At 42.8% G+C, this 21,040-nt stretch overlaps 1 protein-coding gene across 2 annotated transcripts in view; it reads left to right on the top strand.

Annotated features, from left to right (window-relative positions):
• LOC139556020 (contactin-4-like) overlaps window positions 1-18,916 on the top strand; it is a 168,738-nt gene extending 149,822 nt beyond the window's left edge. For both annotated transcript variants that reach the window (XM_071369487.1, XM_071369496.1), the window contains exons 12-23: window positions 6,439-6,566; window positions 7,141-7,313; window positions 11,029-11,146; window positions 11,515-11,673; window positions 12,016-12,165; window positions 12,989-13,059; window positions 13,947-14,181; window positions 14,296-14,411; window positions 14,966-15,146; window positions 15,709-15,821; window positions 17,709-17,877; window positions 18,013-18,916. In XM_071369487.1, coding sequence (XP_071225588.1) covers window positions 6,439-6,566; window positions 7,141-7,313; window positions 11,029-11,146; window positions 11,515-11,673; window positions 12,016-12,165; window positions 12,989-13,059; window positions 13,947-14,181; window positions 14,296-14,411; window positions 14,966-15,146; window positions 15,709-15,821; window positions 17,709-17,877; window positions 18,013-18,098 — 1,699 coding nt within the window. In that variant the 3' untranslated portion in view covers window positions 18,099-18,916. The remainder of the gene's footprint in view (window positions 1-6,438; window positions 6,567-7,140; window positions 7,314-11,028; window positions 11,147-11,514; window positions 11,674-12,015; window positions 12,166-12,988; window positions 13,060-13,946; window positions 14,182-14,295; window positions 14,412-14,965; window positions 15,147-15,708; window positions 15,822-17,708; window positions 17,878-18,012) is intronic.
• Window positions 18,917-21,040: the final 2,124 nt, after the last annotated feature.

Here is a 21,040-nt window from a genome sequence, read left to right as displayed (position 1 = left end):
ATAGAGATGTCCAGGACCTTGCTAGAGGTCTGTATATCTCTGTATTCAGGGATGTTCTATACAACACCTTCACAGTTATGGTAGGGACTTTCATGTTCATTATGATGACCTTGGTCTTTCAAGCTTGTATTCAGCCATGGCTATAAATGATTCCTTGTAACCTCTCATGCAAGCCTCACAGCCTCACAGCTTCACAGCTGACAAGTTCAGTTGAGGTACTAGTCTTAGCACAGAAGGTCTGTGGGGACAGTGGAACTGCTGCATAACCCTGCTGCAGCTACACTAAACTATAGTGAATTACTGTACTGCAGTCCTTTGAGAGAAAGACTCTGCCAAGAGCACGCTGTGGACCAAGAGCTGGAGAATAACATATCCAGTATACTACCGCCCACTCTCTCTCTCTGTGTGTGTGTGTGTGTGTGTGTGTGTGTGTGTGTGTGTGTGTGTGTGTGTGTGTGTGTGTGTGTGTGTGTGTGTGTGTGTGTGTGTGTGTGTGTGAGAGAGAGAGCAAAAAGAAACTATGTGAACCCTTTGGTATTACCTGGATTTCTGCATGAATTGGTTATCAAATTTGATCTGATCTTCAACAATAGACCAACATAGTGTGCTTAAAACTAATAACACACAAAGTATTGTATTTTTCTTGTCTATATTGAATACATCATTTAAACATTCACAGTGTAAGTTGGGGAAAAAAGCACTGTTGCTACTGCAGTCCCCAAAAAACTTTGCTGCACGTCTGAAGTTTGAAACAGTGCACCTGGATGTTCCACAGCGCTACTGGCAAAATATTGTGTGGACAGATGAAACTACAGTTGAGTTGTTTGGAAGGAACACACAACACTATGTGTGGAGAAAAGGCACATCACACCAACAGCAAAACCTCATCCCAACTGTAAAGTATGGTGGAGGGAGCATCATGGTTTGGGGCTGCTTTGCTGCCTCGGGGCCTGGACAGCTTGCGATCATCGACGGAAAAATGAATTCCCAAGTTTATCAAGACATTTTGCAGGAGAATGTTAGGCTATCTGTCTGCCAATTGAAGCTCAACAGAAGTTGGGTGATGCAACAGGACAATTACCCAAAACACAGAAGTAAATCAACAACAGAATGGCTTCAACAGAAGAAAATATGCCTTCTGGAGTGGCCCAGTCAGAGTCCAGACCTCAACCCAATTGAGATGCTGACCTCAAGAGAACAGTTCACACCAGACATCCCAAGAATATTGCTGAACTGAAACAGTTTTGTAAAGAGGAATGGTCCAAAATTCCTCCTGGCCATTGTGCAGGTCTGATCCGCAACTCCAGAAAACGTTTGGTTGAGGTTATTAAATCCAAGGGTTCACGTACTTTTTCCACCCTGTACTGTGAATGTTTACACGGTGTGTTCAATAAAGACATGAAAACGTAAAATGTGTGTGTTATTAGTTTAAGCAGACTTTGTTTGTCTATTGTTGTGACATAAATGAAGATCAGATCAAATTTAATGACCAAATTATGGAAGAAATCCAGGTATTTCCAAAGGGTTCACATACTTTTTCTTGCCACTGTACTTTACATTACTCAGCCTAAACATCAGCGCCACAGGTATCTTCCACAAAGCTGTGAACGATCTGAGAGACCAGGCAAGAAGGGCCTTCTATGCCATCAAAAGGAACATAAAATTTGACATACCAATTAGGATCTGGCTAAAAATACTTGAATCAGTTATAGAATTGTCACACCCTGACCTTAGAGATCCCTATTATTCTCTATGTTTGGTTAGGTCAGGGTGTGACTCGGGTGGGAAAGTCTATGTTTTCTATTTCTGTGTTTTGGCCGCGTGTGGTTCCCAATCAGAGGCAGCTGTCTATCGTTGTCTCTGATTGGGGATCATATATAAGTTGTCATTTTCCGTTTGGGTTTTGTGGGATCTTGTTTTCTGTTTCGTGTCTGTACCTGACAGAACTGTGCGCTTTCGTTTTCACTTTGGTTATTTAAAAAAAAAAAAAAAATCATGAACACTTTCCACGCTGCGCTTTGGTCCACAACTTTCGACAAGAGCCGTAACAAGAATCCATTGCCCTTTATGGTTGTGAGGTCTGGATTCTGCTCACCAACCAAGGTGGCAAACACAAAATGGGACAAACACTAAATTGAGACTCTGCATGCAGAAAATATCCTCTGTGTACAACGTAAAACACCAAATAATGCATGCAGAGCAGAATTAGGCCGATACCCGTTAATGATCAAAATCCAGAAAAGAGCCGTTAAATTCTACAACTACCAAAAAGGAAGTGATTCCCAAATCTTCCATAACAAAGCCATCACCTACAGAGAAATTAATCTGGAGAAGAGCCCCCTAAGCAAGCTGGTCCTGGGGCTCTGTTCACAAACACAAACAGAACCCCAGGACAACAACACAATTAGACACAACCAAATCTTGAGAAAACAAAAAAAGAATTACTTGACACATTGGAAAGAATTTGCAAAAAAACAGAGCAAACTAGAAAGCTATTTGGCCCTAAACAGAGAGTACACAGTGGTAGAATACCTGTCCGCTGTGACTGACCCAAAATTAAGATAGTCAAAGACTATGTACAGATTCAGTGAGCAGCATAGTCTTGCTATTGAGAAAGGCTGCCGAAGGCAGACCTGGCTCTCAATAGAAGAGGCTATGTGCACACTGCCCACAAATTAGGTGGAAACTGAGCTGCACTTCCTAACCTCCTGCCAAATGTGTGACCATATTAGAGACACATATTTCCCTCAGATTACACAGTCCCACAAAGAATTTGAAAACAAATCCAATTTTTATAAACTCCCATATCTATTGGGGAAATACCACAGTTTGCAATCACAGCAGAACTATTTGTGACCTATTGCCACAAGAAAAGGGCAACCCTTGAATAACAAACACCATTTGTAAATACAACCTATATTTATGTTCCATTTTGTACTTTAACTATTTGCACATCATTACAACACTGTATATAGACATAATGACATTTGAAATGTCTTTTCTTTTGGAACTTTTGTGTAATGTTTACTGTTAATATTGTATTGTTTATTTCACTTTTGTTCATTATCTATTTCACTTGCTTTGGTAATGGAAACATATGTTTCGCATGCCAATGAAGCCCCTTAAATTAGAGAGAGAGAGCTCACCAGCAGCACAATGTTTAGTGTACTCCTCCCACACTCCCTCTAATTCTGCATCTTTAATTGGGGTAGTGCGGTTGAGTCAGATGGAGTGTGAACAGGAGCCTTGGTGATACTGCTGCTTTTGGGCTGTGGCCTGAATCAATATGTGCTGCCACATTTCCATAGTCTTTCCGTAACTCAGTGGACGTGACTCAACATGTGAGCAGAGCAATTGATTAGTTATCATATTCCTTTGGCGGTCATGGGGAAAAAGAGAAAGAAGTGATTATGCAGGCTGTTCGTCTGGACGAGAATAGAAAATGCACAGCGTGGAACAGCGTTTCTTTCTTAAAGGAGATAGTTCTTTACGTTTTTATTTGTTTTATTGCCCCTCAGGCCATGTTTTCAGCACGCCTCCATCACTCAATATTTGATATTTTTGTCAATAAATCTGCCCAAAGCACCCTATGTCAGACATGGTCTCAGCTCAGCCTGAGTGAATACATATTTTTAAGAGCTGCAGTGAAATTGTTGATTTCTGAGCTTGCAGTTCACAGCTTTTGTTTTGCTGGAACAGTGTCATGATAGCTAGGAGTTCATAGCATTGTTTATGCATGTTTACATTTGTTACATTTTGTTATATTTTAAAATAAAGTACAAGCATTAAAAACCCAATGTTTGTGGAATTTGGCAAACAATGAATAGAAACAACTTCATTGTTATGAGGTTACTTTTATGGTGTATAAAGTAAACCACTTTTATCTAGATTGTGATGTGGAAGTTTTACAAACAATGGGTAAAATGTTGCAAATAAACAATTGAAGTCAGAAGTTTACATACACTTAGCCTGGACTCATTCAAACTCGTTTTTCAACCACTCCACAAATTTCTTGTTAACAAACTATAGTTTTGGCAAGTCGGTTAGGACATCTCATTTGTGCATGACACAAGTCGTTTTTCCAACAATTGTTTACAGACAGATTATTTCACTTATAATTAACTGTATCACAATTCCAGTGGGTCAGAAGTTTAAGTTAACTGTGCCTTTAAACAGCTTGGAAAATTCCAGAAAATGATGTTGTGGCTTTAGAAGCTTCTGATAGGCTAATTGACATAATTTGAGTCAATTGGAGGTGTACCTGTGGATGTATTTCAAGGCCTTACTTCAAACTCAGTGCCTCTTTGCTTGACGTCATGGGAAAATCAAAAGAAAACAGCCACAAGTGGTTCATCCTTGGGAGCAATTTCCAAATGCCTGAAGGTTCCACGTTCATCTGTACAAACAATAGTACGCAAGTATAAACACCATGGGACCACACAGCCGTCATACCGCTCAGGTTGGAGACACGTTCTGTCTCCTAGAGATGAACGTACATTGGTGCGAAAAGTGCAAATCAATTGAAGAACAACAGCAAAGGACCTTGTGAAGATGTTGGAGGAAACAGGTACAAAAGTATGTATATCCACAGGAAAACGAGTCCTATATCGACATAACCTGAAAGGCTACTCAGCAAGTAAGAAGCCACTGCTCCAAATCCAAAACCGCCATAAAAAGACAGACGAAGTTATGCAACTGCAAAATAGAACTGTTTGGCCATAATGACCATCGTTATGTTTGGAGGAAAAAGGGGGAGGCTTGCAAGCCGAAGAACACCATCCCAACCATGAAGCACGGGGCTGGCAGCATCATGTTGTGGAGGTGCTTTGCTGCAGGAGGGACTAGTGCACTTCACATAATAAATGTCTTCGTGAGGGAGGAAAAATACGTGGATATATTGAAGCAACATCTCAAGACATCAGTCAGGAAGTTAAAGCTTGGTTGCAAATGGGTCTTCCAAATGGACAATGACCCCCAAGCATACTTCCAAAGTTGTGGCAAAACGGCTTAAGGACGACAACAGTCAAGGTTCTGGAGTAGCCATCACAAAGCCCAGACCTCAATCCTGTAGAAAATGTGTGGGCAGAGCTGAAAAAGCGTGTGCGAGCAAGGACGCCTACAAACCTGACTCAGTTACACCAGCTCTGTCAGGCGGAATGGGCCAAAATTCACCCAACTTATTGTGGGAAGCTTGTGGAAGGCTACCTGAAACGTTTGACCCAAGTTAAACAATTTAAAGGCAATGCTACCAAATAGTAATTGAGTGCATGTAAACTTCTGACCCACTGGGAATGTGATGAAAGAAATAAAATATGAAATAAATAATTCTCTCTACTATTATTCTGACATTTCACATTCTTAAAATAAAGTGGGGATCCTAAGACATGAAATTTTTACTTGGATTAAAAGTCAGGAATTGTGAAAAACTGAGTTTAAATGTATTTGGCTAAGGTGTATGTAAACTTCAACTGTACCTTTGACTGTTGCTTTGCACCTCAGAACTGTACAGTATTGTACAAGTCTGAATGAGTATACTTTATGAGTATACTTTCCGACTTCAACTGTATGTAGTCTACAATCGTCCCTGATTAGTATTTCAGTAATGTGCCTTTTTCAACGTTGTTGCTCGAGTTTCCTCGGTGTCTCACTGTGTCCAGACAGCCAGCTACAAGTGAGATGGCTCTTTAGTCATATCTGCTTTCATTACCTTTTGGAAATGGCTTTTAGTGTGTCGATAGGATCTCACACATGTTGTATAATTACAAGGCCGCAGGTAAACATTCCAATTCGGAGTGAATCATCTCTCTCTGTTGTTCTGCTCTCTTCTCCTTCCCCTGTCCTCATTGGCCTTAGTGTCCCACTGTGTATTCTATTAAAATGCACATTTAATATTTTGTGCTTTCAATAGCATGTCGACACAACAGCAAATCTGTTCTGCTTCAACTAAGATAATTGCTCTGTTCTGAAATGTGCAAATGTGCTTGTAAAGAATTCAGTTTTTAATTCATGAAATACTTGTCATTCAAACTACAACATGGATGTAGGCTATTTAAGCAATAAGGCCCGAGGGGATGTGGTATATGGCCAATATACCACGGCAACTGACTGTTCATAGGCACGACGCAACGCTTGTATATTGGCCATATATCACAAACCCCTGAGGTGCCTTATTGTTATTATAAACTAGTTACCAACATAATTAGAGCAGTAAAAATAAATGTTTTGTCATAACCATGGTATAGGGTCTGATATACCACAGCTTTCAGCCAATCAGCATTCAGGGTCTCGAACCACCCAGTTTATAATCGAGATGAAGCCACAAGTGTTGATGTATTTGTATGCTAATCATCATTTAGAATCCCTATATAACCCAGTCAGTGCTATCAAGTCATTATTGATCCTGATAACAGCAGTTGTCTGTTCCTTCATTTTTGTCAGACGGACTATTATGGAGGATGGAACTCTCCGTATCACCAACATCAGCAAATCAGACGGAGGGAGGTACACCTGTGTGGCCAGGAACCCCTTTGGGACATCAAGCAGTACTGCTACTCTGGTGGTGAAAGGTACTTTTCCGGACACAGATTTCACTACCTTTTAAGCAGATGGTTTAAACCTGTGTTTAGAGGGGTAAATACTAAGCCAAGCATGAAATTGATAATGAAATATATAGTTTTATGTTCCTGCTGGTTTGACAGAAACATAACTCATCATCCTTGGTTTTGTCAGCTGTGAGTTATTGGTCATACAGCAGAGGGGAGAAAATCCCTGGCATCTAGAGTAGTGAGGAGAGAGATGTTATGTTCCACCCAAGTCAGACATTTCATGTTGATTTAAAAAAAGAGCTGCTGTTTAAATTAGTTGATTTGGCTGTTTTAATAACTGATGGTTGTACATGGAGTATTAATTTGACACCATCATTGCATTATGTTGAATTATTCAGTCTCAAGGCTATATCAATACAACAACAAAAAATTCTCCAAACATGTTAATTGGATTGAAAGGAATAAGCATTTAATTTAAAACATCTTGTCAACATGAACAGGACATTTTTCCAGCAGCAGGCCTATATTCAAGTATTGTAGCACGGCTCCAGTAACACATGATCCTGTGTGTTTGTTTTTCTGTGTTGTCAAACAGAGCCAACCAAGATAACGGTTCCACCGCTGAGTGTGGATGCCACTGTGGGACAGAGCATCGTGTTGCCATGTGAAGTGTCCCGAGACTCCTCCCTGGATCCCACCTTTAAGTGGTTCTTCAACGGCAAACTCATTGATTTTAACAAACAGGACCACTTTGAGATGATAGGAGGAGTATGTACCTACTCTGCCTTCAGAAAGTATTCAGACTTGTTGAATTTTTCCACATTTTGACAAGTTACAGCCGTTATTCAAAAAATATTTAAATCTTTTTTTCCCCCATATCAATCTACACACAATAATGACAAAGCAAAAAAAAAATATATATTTTTTTTGCTTATAGGAATATTACAGCCCGGACCTTTCTCTTGATCTTTCTCTCTGATTTTTGGTGGTTCTTTTGAGTTTGCCGTTGAACCCGATGGGGAGCGTTGCTTCACAGCTATTTTCAGGTCTCTCCAGAGATGTTCGATCGGGTTCAAGTCGGGGCTTTGGCTGGGCCACTCAAGGACATTCAGAGACTTGTCCCGAAGCCACTCCTGTGTTATCTTGGCTGTGTGATTAGGGTCGTTGTCCTGTTGGAAGGTGAACCTTCGCCCCAGTCTGAGGTACTGAGCACTCTGGAGCAGGTTTTCATCAAGGATCTCCATGTACATTGCTCCGTTCATCTTTGCCTCGATCCTGACTAGTTTTCCCTGCCGCTGAAAAACATCCCCACAGCATGCTTCACCATAGGGATGGTGCCAGATTTCCTCCAGACGCGACGCTTGGCATTCAGGCCACAGAGATCAATCATCAGACCAGAGAATCTTGTTTTTCATGGTCTGATAGTCTTTAGGTGCTTTTGGCAAACACCAAGTGAGCTGTCGTTTGCCTTTTACTGAGGAGTTGCTTCCGTCTGTCTACTCTACTATACAGGCCTGATTGGTGGAGTGCTGCAGAGATGGTTGTTCATCTGGAAGGTTCTCCCATCTCCACAGAGAAACTCTAGAGCTTTGTCAGAGTGACAATCGGGTTCTTGGTCACCTCCCTGACCAAGCAAGGCCCTTCTCAACTGATTGCTCAGTTTGGCTGGGCAGCCAGCTCTAGCTCTTGGTGGTTCCAAACTTTTCCATTTAAAAATGATGGAGACCACTGTGTTCATGGAGACCTTCAATGCTGCAGAAATGTTTTGGTACCCTTCCCCAGATCTGTGCCTCGACACAATCCTATCTCTGAGCTCTACGGGCAATTCCTTTGACCTCATGGCTTGGTTTTTGCTCTGACAAGCACTGTCAACTGTGGGACCTTATATAGACAGGTGTGTGCCTTTTCAAATCATGTTCAATCAATTGAATTTACCACAGGTGGACTCCAATCGTTGTAGAAACATATCAAGGATGATCAATGGAAACAGGATGCACCTGAGCTCATTTTTGAGACTCATAGCAAAGGGTCTAAATACTTAAGTAAATAAGGTATTACTGTTTTTTTGTTTTGAATACATTTGCAACAAATTCTGAACTTGGTTTCGCTTCGTCATTATGGGGTATTGTGTATAGACTGATGAGGAAATTGTTTTATTTAATCCATTTTTGAATGAGGCTGTAGCGTAACAACGTGAAAAAAGTCAAGGGGTATGAATACTTTCCAAAGGCACTGTATATCAATGTTTCCCGACCCTGGTCCTCCAGTACCCCCAACAATACACCGACCCTGGTCCTCCAGTATCCCCAACAATACACCGACCCTGGTCCTCCAGTACCCCCAACAATACACCGACCCTGGTCCTCCAGTACCCCCAACAATACACCGACCCTGGTCCTCCAGTACCCCCAACAATACACCGACCCTGGTCCTCCAGTACCCCCAACAATACACCGATCCTGGTCCTCCAGTACCCCCAACAATACACCGACCCTGGTCCTCCAGTACCCCCAACAATACACCGACCCTGGTCCTCCAGTACCCCCAACAATACACCGACCCTGGTCCTCCAGTACCCCCAACAATACACCGACCCTGGTCCTCCAGTACCCCCAACAATACACCGACCCTGGTCCTCCAGTACCCCCAACAATACACCGACCCTGGTCCTCCAGTACCCCCAACAATACACCGATCCTGGTCCTCCAGTACCCCCAACAATACACCGACCCTGGTCCTCCAGTACCCCCAACAATACACCGACCCTGGTCCTCCAGTACCCCCAACAATACACCGATCCTGGTCCTCCAGTACCCCCAACAATACACCGACCCTGGTCCTCCAGTACCCCCAACAATACACCGACCCTGGTCCTCCAGTACCCCCAACAATACACTGACCCTGGTCCTCCAGTACCCCCAACAATACACCGACCCTGGTCCTCCAGTACCCCCAACAATACACCGACCCTGGTCCTCCAGTACCCCCAACAATACACCGATCCTGGTCCTCCAGTACCCCCAACAATACACCGACCCTGGTCCTCCAGTACCCCCAACAATACACCGACCCTGGTCCTCCAGTACCCCCAACAATACACCGACCCTGGTCCTCCAGTACCCCCAACAATAAACCGACCCTGGTCCTCCAGTACCCCCAACAATACACCGTCCCTGGTCCTCCAGTACCCCCAACAATACACCGACCCTGGTCTTCCAGTACCCCCAACAATACACCGACCCTGGTCCTCCAGTACCCCCAACAATGCACCGACCCTGGTCCTCCAGTACCCCCAATAATACACCGACCCTGGTCCTCCAGTACCCCCAACAATACACTGACCCTGGTCCTCCAGTACCCCCAACAATACACCGACCCTGGTCCTCCAGTACCCCCAACAATACACCGACCCTGGTCCTCCAGTACCCCCAACAATACACCGACCCTGGTCCTCCAGTACCCCCAAAAATAAACGTCGTTGTAGCCCTGGACAAACATCATTGAGCTCATTGAGGGCTTGATGATTACAAGTTGAATCAGGTATGCTTGTCCAGGGTTACAATACAAATGTGTACTGTTGGGGGTACTGGAAGACCAGGGTTGGGAAACTCTGACCTGTACAGTACAGGAGACAGCCAATACACAGGCGTCTCTGCTCACGTCTGTGTACTGTAACAGTACACCGACAAGTCAAACAAGACTAGGGCATTTAACATGGAGGCCTGGCCAGGTAAAACTTGTAGCGAGAGATGAAAACTCCCAGACTGTAGCTGATTTTAGGAGTAAATCACATGATACTCAGCAGGTAGCCTAGTGGTTAGAGTGTTGGACTACTAACCGAAAGGTTGCAAGATCAAGTCCCCGAGCTGACAAGGTAAAAATCTGTCATTCTGCCCCTGAACAAGGCAGTTAACCCACTATTCCTAGGCTGTCGTTGAAAATACAATTTTTTTCTTAACTGACTTGCCTAGTTAAATAAATACAAAATAAAAAAATACTCCTGTGAACAAAGAAAGGAAAACAAAAGGGGGATACCTAGTCAGTTGTACAGCTGAATGCATTCAACTGACATTTTTCTTCCACATTTAACCACACCCCTCTGAATCAGAGCACAAATCTGTCTGATTACAGGATGTATCCTCTGGTCTGCTGAGCACACAAAGACCCTGCACTAAAATGGCCTGTATAACACTGACATTTTCACTGTCAGCATCATTTAGCAGAGCTCTTAAACTTCAGGAACTCGTTTGTTTAACACAAGGAGTGTTAGAACCAGTGTCACTCCAGTGTTCCTACCTGCTCTTTTCTCTCTCTAAAGACCTAGCCTGGCCTAGTTCTGCCTGCTACTGCCATAGCGTACAGAGAGTTGAAACGTTATCAGAATGATTATTGGTACACAACATGAAAAATTGTTATTGAATGACTATTGGGAATTACTAGTATTGTTGTGAAATTACACTTTTTCCTGTTCTATTGTCATCAGGAATCAGCTGGTGATCTGATGGTCAGGAATATTCAGCTAAAGCATTCTGGGAAGTATGTGTGCATGGTACACACTGTGGTGGACAGTGTCTCAGCAGCAGCCGACCTCATTGTCAGAGGTACGCATGCACTTCCTCACTGTGATGCTACTTTGTATTCCTGAGACGCTGTAGCAATCATGTAAAGAGGAATTAGAAAACCTCAGACAGTATCACACTCTATTCATTCTCTTTATTCTACTTCATTCAGTGTTAAATAATGACTACAGGATCATCTCTAAATCAATACATTAATTTTCCACTTCTCCTTCCTTTTTGAGTAATTTTGTATTTCCCCTCATCAATTGAAGGATCTTTAGCTCCGCTGGGTGAAATATTAAATGTCTTTCTCTTTGGACTGCCTTGCATGAAACTGGTTTAATCCTGCCATCCTTTTTTGGCTGACACAATAGAGCTCTTTGACAGTGGTTGTCTCCCTGTTCTGTCAGGACCACCCGGTGCCCCAGAGGGTCTCATGGTGGGGGAGATCACTGACTCCAGTGCCCAGCTCTCCTGGGGGTCTGGGCCAGACAACCACAGCCCTGTCACCACATACACCATCCAGGCCAGGACCCCCTTCTCCATCGGCTGGCAGGCTGTCAGGACAGGTAGCTACAACACCAGCCCATCCATTTGCTTAGACACTACAGCGTTTATGAAAGTGTTTTCTACAGGACATTATATTCAGAGAATGTTTCTGTCATAGAGATGTATAATTTGGTGGTTTCTGTACTATGATAATATTGTGAGAAGAGTCAGCTTTGGGGATGATGTGAACAGGAGTATTGCTTTCTTTTTACTCATTCGTTATCTCAGGGGCCTTCTTGGATAAGTTATATTGACTGAATTGTATCACAGGCAGTCTTTGATAACATGGATGCTTTCTGAAATGTGATTTGTTGATGGATGAGAATCAATATGTATTTAAATTCTAAATTCTTTAATCCTAGTTCCTGATTCTGTGCCTGGACAGATGTTTCATGCAACGGTGATAGATTTGAACCCCTGGGTGGATTATGAATTCAGGGTGGTGGCTATCAACAATGTGGGTGTTGGAGAGCCCAGCATGCAATCCAAGCAGATTCGAACGAAAGCAGCAGGTACTTTTTAATTCCTTTCTGTCCTCTCGTGTTGAATCTGTCTGATTAGTGTAACTTGTATTGAGTGTTCTGTTCTTCCCCTGATAGATTTCACCATGTAGATCCCACAGTCACTTTTATCGTGCCTTTCTCATCGCTAATTATGTGTAATGAAGACAGAATCAGCTTTGTTCCAATCGACAGACACCGAGACAGGTGTTAATGATTTACCTAATAGGCAAAGAAAGTGAGAATTTGTTCATGTGTTTAGATGACACGGCTGACACAGCCATGTGGATATTGACACTTTTGATACTTTTGCTCATCAGATTAGAACCAACCGAGCAGGATGCATCATACCCTTTAAGCATTTAGATGCTGTGTACATCAGCATGCAGGAAAACCTAACATGATTAATTCATGTCAGCAGTATCAACAGGAACCGTGTTAAATACCCACGCATGCCATCAGGCAATGACTTAAAAGGGTCTATTTTGAGCGGGTTAGCAGAGTGCGTCCGACTGGCTCACTGAATCACAAGAGAGGAGAACACATGGAGGTGACACACTGTATTAACTGTGTGTGTGTGTGTGTAACCTTTATTTAACTAGGCAAGTATGCACAGGCGCTTATGCCAGTATCAGCCCAAATGTAATTGGATAAAAGAAACAAGCCTTTGCTTTGTGAATTTAGGAAACCGTATTGCGATTAGGGGCACTATGATAGTGATATCAAGGCTTCTGTATGGTTTTGGAGTAGTAAGGATTCAAATATGCCTTTACTCCCCCCTCTGAAGGAATACACACCCGTATATTAGACACTGTTGTTGTTTCTGTCCATCCAGTTCCTGAAGTAGCACCGGGTAATGTGAGTGGAGGAGGAGGTAGCCGAGGAGAACTGGTTATCCAATGGGAGGTAAGCTTGCTGATCAGATTTATTAGAATATGTCTTCATTGTGACGGCTGTTTTCAAATCACTCTGCTGACATGAATGGGGTTTGACGGAATTCTCTACGGCAATGTGACTTCAATTAAATGGGTTTTAATTAAAACAAGAGCTGTCTTGCCTAGATATTTGCCTCCTCCAAACGGCTCCCCTGGTGTGTAAATCAAAATGCAAGATGCAGCGATGGTGGAAATTGTATGTGCATAAATCTAGGATGATGTCTCAGAATGGGTGTTTCTGTGGATCTCTTAAAGTGATTTGGCTTATCATGCAGAATGGTTTAGGAAGTGTGTATAGCTTTGGATATAAAGGTAACTGCCAAAATAAAGGAAGCCCCTTGGCATTAACTCTACAAATGTCTGGTATATATTGGAGGGATGCGACACCATTCTTACATGAGAAATTGCATCATTTGATGTTTTGTTGATGGTGGTGGAAAACACTGTATCAGGCGCCGCTCCAGAATCTCCCATAAGTTGTTCAATTGGGTAAAGAGATGGTGACTGAGACACACACACAAACACACACACTCTTCACTGAGATCTCTTCTTCTAGCCATGGTAGCCAAAATAATGGGCAACTAGGCATGACCCTAAGCATGATGGGATGTTTTAATTGCTTAATTGACTCAGGAACCACACCTGTGTGGAAGCACCTTCTTTCAATATACTTTGTGTGCCTCATTAACTCAGGTGTTTCCTTTATTTTGGCAGGTGCATGTATTATCTTGTTGATGTTGTGGTATTTGGCTATTCAGAATTTGACTTTTCCAGTTGATATAGTCATTTGATATTCAGTTCACAACCAATGGGGAAAAAATCTACAATTTATGCTGTCAAAATGTCTTTGTCTCATAGCCGATACCAGAGGAACTACAGAATGGAGAGGAATTTGGATATATTCTGGCTTTTCGTTCTCTTGGTACAACCACGTGGAAACAGACTGTGCTGGCTTCACCTGATGCATCAAGATACACCTTCAGGAACGACAGCATCCCTCCCCTCTCCCAATTTGAGGTGAAAGTTGGAGTCTACAACAACGAAGGAGAAGGCCCATCTAGCCATGTGGTTGTAGTGTATTCTGCAGAGGAAGGTTAGTGCCTTTGACTATTGGTCAAGTTGTTGATGAAACGGAAAGTTTGGGTTAGTTTGACTTGAATGTTTACCATTTTTTATAATATTCTTGGTGTCATCTTTTCATGTTTAGAGCCCTCTGTAGCTCCATCCAGAGTGTTGGCCCGGACGCTATCAGCCTCTGAAATCGAGGTGTACTGGGAACCCATCCCCCAGACAGCCAGCAGTGGGAAGATCATTGGATATGAGGTATGAAAAATATTCCAACATTCATGATGCTGGTAGAGAGCAGAAAACAACATGATAGATATTATCCTCAGTATGATTGACTCTGCAATGTGTCGGCATGCATTTAAATAGAACTGCCAGTGGCAAAAACTTGACATCTCCCCTACCCTGAAAAATTGCTTGGGATACGGGTAGATTTCTCACCATCTAATCTGGAGAATGAAGAGGTCTGTCCAAAGCTGTTCTGGTCTCCCAAGGACCCTTATACCCTGGCTGCTACCCTGCCTGAGTAGTGTTCTATAAATCACCACTCACAAGTGTGAACATCATATGTCAATTTCCTCCACAACAAACATCGTCCCTCATGATGGAACACCCTGAGGATCTTACCCGTTCTTCCCTTAGTATAGCCCAGGACTGGCTGGCTATAGGGAAGGCCCAGGTTAACTTGACCTTCATTGTTCACTCACAGCCCCTGTTCATCAGGTCCAGAATGAAATCAGCAAACAACAGTGCTGGAAGTGTTTCTAATGCTGCCAGGAGGTCTGGGATAACCTTCATGTCTTTGGTTCCAGGTGCTTTGTTGGGAGGAGGGGTTGCAGGAGAGTGATGCTGAGATGGTGAAGGTCACGGACACTGTGGCCCTTCTCTCTGGACTCATGGGAAGTACTGTGTATCTGATCTCAGTCAGGGCCCAGAACAGCGCTGGAGCAGGGCCTTCTAGCCTGGCAGTCAACGTCACCACCAAGAAACCACGTGAGTTTTTTTCTGAGATGGGACAGCTGTCACATGCAATTTGAGCATTTCTCTCTTTACAAGTCCGCTTTCACGTTCATGAAGCCTGCATATCCCGCAGAGGTTTACATTAATGGAATTGTGGTAAAATGCAGCAGGATACAATACGGCTTCAATGACTTTGGAGCCTCTGTGAATCCTCTACATCAACAGCACTGCTGAGACGAAACACAGTCATCTGTGTATGGTCTTGACTGCATGTTGACTGCAGACAAACGGATGGAGTTGGATTATCTTATACCTACAACATGAATTAGCAGGGCCCTCTTTTAAAAAATTACAAAAACCTGTGACAAGATGCTGTTTGTCTTGACGTCTCATGGAGAGGAGGCATGTTTATGAGCTTATCAGAGTTAGAGGCAATCATTCAGCCACTAATCTTGTTCCCTTCTAGTTGAGATTTCCTTCATACAGCAGCGATAAGGGGATGGTTAAAGTAAGAAAGTAATTTAGGAGTTATTTCAGCTATTGACGGAATTTTACGTGACTAACTCGAGTTGCTGTATGATTGCATATCTTTCAGCGCCAAGTCGACCTCCAGGGAATATTGAGTGGAACTTGACCAACTCCAAGATCTTTTTAAAGTGGGAGCATGTCAAGGCATTGGGAAATGAGTCTGAGGTGACAGGATACAAGGTGAGTGTTGTCAGTGGAATAGCAGAATCTTTGAAAACTAGGAAACAAATGCAGTTTCTTGGCTAACCTCAGCAGCTATGTTCTCTATAAATGACTCCCTGGTCGCAGTGGAAATATAAACCTCAGCACTTTCAGTATCACATATGGATTGTCCCTGTCTGGCCATACAAAATTAAAAAGTCTGTTCCCAGTGATATGACCCAAAACAAACCTGTTTCTCCATTGTGCTGGTTTTGCACTGAGTAGGTTGATTGAACGTCTGTAACATTTTGATATGTGAACACGCAAAATGTGACCTTGTTGATGGCTGTTGATACATTCAGTGAAGATTCCTGCCTCTCGATCTCTCTGAATGCCGCAGTAGTAAAAAGACCTGCTGTGTTTGAACCTGCGTAACAGGAAGCGTTTCATGTCATCCTGGGTATCTGAACTCTTGGAGCATTCAGTAGAGGATTAGGTTCTGCTTTCTTTTAAAGTATACATTTTCTAATTGACTGATCGGATGTGGCTCAGAGATTTGAGAGAGAAGGTGAGGAAGCAGCTAGGAGCCTGTGAAGCTCCACATTCAGACATCAGCCTCCGCAGAACGCCGCAGGGGGACGCCAGCCTCCGCAGAGCGCCGCAGGGGGACGCCAGCCTCCGCAGAGCGCCGCAGGGGGACGCCAGCCTCCGCAGAGCGCCGCAGGGGGACGCCAGCCTCCGCAGAGCGCCGCAGGGGGACGCCAGCCTCCGCTGAGCGCCGCAGGGGGACGCCAGCCTCCGCTGAGCGCCACATGGGGGGGGGGGGGGGGCCACGCCAGCCTCCGCTGAGCGCCACATGGGGGGGGACGCCAGCCTCCGCTGAGCGCCACATGGGGGCCACGCCAGCCTCCGCTGAGCGCCACATGGGGGCCACGCCAGCCTCCGCTGAGCGCCACATGGGGGCCACGCCAGCCTCCGCTGAGCGCCACATGGGGGCCACGCCAGCCTCCGCTGAGCGCCACATGGGGGCCACGCCAGCCTCCGCTGAGCGCCACATGGGGGCCACGCCAGCCTCCGCTGAGCGCCACATGGGGGCCACGCCAGCCTCCGCTGAGCGCCACAGGGGGCCACACTAACACCTCACACTATAATTTGCAATTCATGGCATCTTCTGGAAAGAGCCTGCATAAAAAATACAATACATTTCTTTAAACTATTTGGCTGATCAAGAAAATACTATTTATTTTTCTGAAGAGTTTGGCTTTCTCTGAGAAGCATTTTTTCTTTCTTCAAAGAAACAGTACAGAGGCATTACCCATAAATCAGTAATTTCTCTTTAAGGTCAAACGACTTGCGTCGCTTAAATCAGTATTGTTGACATCAGATACTCGCCATGATATTCCCTCTCCCGTCTCAAGGTTTTTGTATTTATTATGGATCCCCATTAGTTCCTGCCAAGGCAGCAGCTACTCTTCCTGGGGTTTATTATAGATCCCCATTAGTTCCTGCCAAGGCAGCAGCTACTCTTCCTGGGGTCCAGCAAAATAAGGCAGTTTATAGATTATTTTTTAAACATTACAATACATTCACAGATTTCACAACACACTGTCTGCCCTCAGGCCCCTACTCCACCACTACCACATATCTACAGTACTAAATCCATGTGTATGTGTGTGTATAGTGCGTATGTTATCGTGTGTGTGTGTGTGTATGCATGTGTCTGTGCCTATGTTTGTTTTGCTTCACAGTCCCCGCTGTTTCATAAGGTTCATAAGGTTTTTTTCTGTTTTTTAAATCAAATGTTACTGCTTGCATCAGTTACTTGATGTGGAATAGAGTTCCATGTAGTCATGGCTCTATGTAATAGTCTGTTCTGGACTTGGACTGTGAAGCGACCTCTTGTGGCATGTCTTGTGGGGTGTGCAGGTGGTGTACCGTCAGAACTGGCTTGGAAAGAGCAGCGTGGTGGAGACCAACAGGACCAGCGTGGAGCTGCAAGTCCCCTCTGGCGAGGACTACCTCATTGAGATCAAAGTCTTGAGTGGTGGAGGTGATGGCAGCAGCAGTGGCCCCATCAGGATACCAAAGATGTCCAGTAAGAGATTACTGTTTTAGTCTTTCACCATTCACAGGATGAACTTTTGGGTTTCCAAAGTGCCTTAAACAAATGTCTGTCTCATAACTATGAGTCACCCAGGTATGCTTGTTAATGTGTCTTTGTCTTTTTCAGGTCTTAACTCAAAGGGCCATATCAGCTCAGCTCCAATGAACATTTGTGTAGTTATGTTTTTTATACTTTCAAGGTTAACTTTGTAACTTAAAAATACATTTTATGAACTCTAACTTTGAGAACCATCTACTCAGCAAAGTATGTGGCAGATTATAACAAAATTGTTATTTTATGTGTAGCATTCACTTCTCAAGAATGTGAAATCAACAGCTTACTATTTAGAGTATTCAATGCAGCTGCATTGCCTTGTATGCATTTTTGTATTAATTTGTCAACCAAGCTTTTGAGTGTTTTATTTCACTAGATTTTATGCGGAAAGGATAGGCTTTACATATGAGAGATTGTTCTAATGTTTGACAATCTACATGAGCCTGGCCTATTTGTGCCTCATCCCTGTGTTCTCTGTGCCCTGTTTATTTGTTATTGTACAGTAAACGTTCTGTTAGGATGACTCAACTGTTGAAACGGCCATGGTTCACTCAGAGGTTGTCCTTTCATTTCTTCATGAAGCACAGTTACTGTCTATGGTCTGTCTGGCCGCCGTCAATATTCAGCAAATTCTGTGAAAAATAATCCAAGTTCTGTGGTATTTGGACATTCTTGAGGTTTTACATATTCTATCATCAACATTTAACAGTATCATCATGGTCAATATGACCATCACAGACATATTGGATCAATAAACAGAACCTGGGGAAGATTGTATAACATGTTCCATTAATTTAACTCTTTCTCCATTTTCAATTGTTTGGTAATCAAGATATTTCAAGTTGTGTGCTTGATAGTTTATTTACCATAAATGTGATATAGATGTTGCATAAGCCTATTAATACTATTGTATTAACAAATTATATGTATCTCTGTGAGATGTTATTGAGACTGAATAAAATGTTTCACATTGAAATGTCCATTTTAAATGGGTTTTCATTTTAGATGTCTGTACCGTTTTGAAAGTTCCAGGGAGAATGACAGCCATCCTTTACAGGAGTCAGTGTGACATCCCTCTGCATTAATGGTTACCATTTAAGTTAACATGAACAGGTAGCTACACAACATTGACAGCATGGCTGCTGTGCTCTCCCTCACCCAGGTTTTATTTTTGAACATGATCAACATCTAACTGAATACTTTGGTCCTTGGCTAGCATAAAATTAACAAATCCAACTCCTACGGTATAGTGTCAGTACATGCATGCAATTTAGATTGTTTCAATCAGAATTGAATTACCTGAATTGGATTTGATGCCCTGCAACTGGCAGAGGACACTGACCCGACCAATGAAAATTGTCAGTAACACCCACAAACATTGTCCAGTGCTTTACAGAGTCTTTACAAGTCATGATTATATACATGTATAGTGTCTTTTAGGGTAAGGGTTAATTGTGCTATGTCTATGGAGAATATAACAACCTTTCTAACAAGAGAAAATAATGTCTCCCTTCATGCCACCACAGGGTGGTATTTGTAAGCAGCTCAATACTGCTGAATGTATGGGTAGTGTGTGGATGTACCTTCCCCACATGAAACCAATCAATATGTGAATCGTAGGCTTCGGATCTATATGGTTGCCTGGAGACGATCCCTTCAAAGCCTTTTGCATACAGATTGTTAATTATCAATTGCTCATGAATACAGAAATTACAGATAGTTTTAGATTACTTGTGAGAAAGGAAAATCAAGCTTTTAAATGCTCATGTATGAACTCTATTGAACACTACAACTATGATATGATTGAAGCAGGTTGACTTTGTCATGAATCTTGCTCTGGAGGCAGAACTGAGCGATTTCCGCTAGATGGGCCAGCTGCAAAGTCAAAATTGCCTATAGATTCATAAAAACAAAAATGTGCTTTTTGGATTTTAATTAAAGGTTAGGGTTAGCAATGTGGTTAGGGTTAGGTTTAAAATCGTATTTTAGAACTTTGTAACTGTGCCAACTAGTGACCACTCTGCAGAGCTGCCTCCAGAACAACATTCATGACAAAAAACACTAACCTGCATGATTGAAGGCTCTCCACATTTTATTCAGAGAGAACAAAGATTGTCTCCGAAAACAAATGGATTTGCAGCAGGCAATTAGAATGGCAAATACACAGGTAATAGGAATAGCGGGTGTCAAAGAGAATCCACAGTTCCATTGTGAATCAAGCTAAATATTGTTTAATTGTTGTTTCTTTCTACCAAATCAATTTATCATGTTGTATACATGATATTGGAACGCTGATATCTGATATTGTTATATTTCCTTCTTACTATGTTACATGTCAACATTACCAGCAACAAATTGACCTGCTCACACACAGGATATACTTCATAGTGTGCCAGGTAACGTTTTAGATATATATAATTTGCTGACCTAAATATATTATATTTTTACAAAGCACTGTGTATCACATGACAGGCGACATTTCCAAGAAGAGGCGTGACATGAAGAATGCGACGTCTATGCCATAGCAGAGTACTGTAAGTGTTTTCCAGCCAGCCACACACAGGAATAATCTTGTCATGTTGGCTGACAGGTAAGTGTCTGGACATGGACATTAATCTCCTGATACCTGCTCTAACTCTGAGGAGAACCCAGGGATTTCATAGCCGACACCAGGCTGTCTGAAAACAGAAGCAGGTGTATTGTAGGAATGAAAGTAGATCCAGTGTACTAATCTGGTTAAATAAAGGTGCAATGTCCTATATGTCACTTTGTTGCATCAGGTGTCTCAAATAAAGCACAGAGAACTAAGGTCTCTTTTAACAGATTATTTTTCATTACACCATCAAAATATCAATCATGAAATGTGATTTAATATTAAAGATGCCTTATTGTGATTATTCATTATTTGTAGCCTGAGAGGGACATACACATTTTTGAAGGTACAGACAGCATTGTATTTCGCACAGTAACATTAACTGTGAAGAGATATGATCTAGACCTCCAGGTGGAGTTATATTCCTCACTCTGACAGAGTTGAAGTATATCAGTGTCATCTTTACTGTCATATTTGAGAGAATAAGTCTGATGTAAGTGGATTGAG

Source organism: Salvelinus alpinus, chromosome 2 (genome assembly GCF_045679555.1).
Source record: "Salvelinus alpinus chromosome 2, SLU_Salpinus.1, whole genome shotgun sequence".
Lineage (NCBI taxonomy): Eukaryota > Metazoa > Chordata > Actinopteri > Salmoniformes > Salmonidae > Salvelinus > Salvelinus alpinus.
Note: the sequence above shows the minus strand (reverse complement) of the source record. Positions and strands in the feature narration are given on the sequence as shown.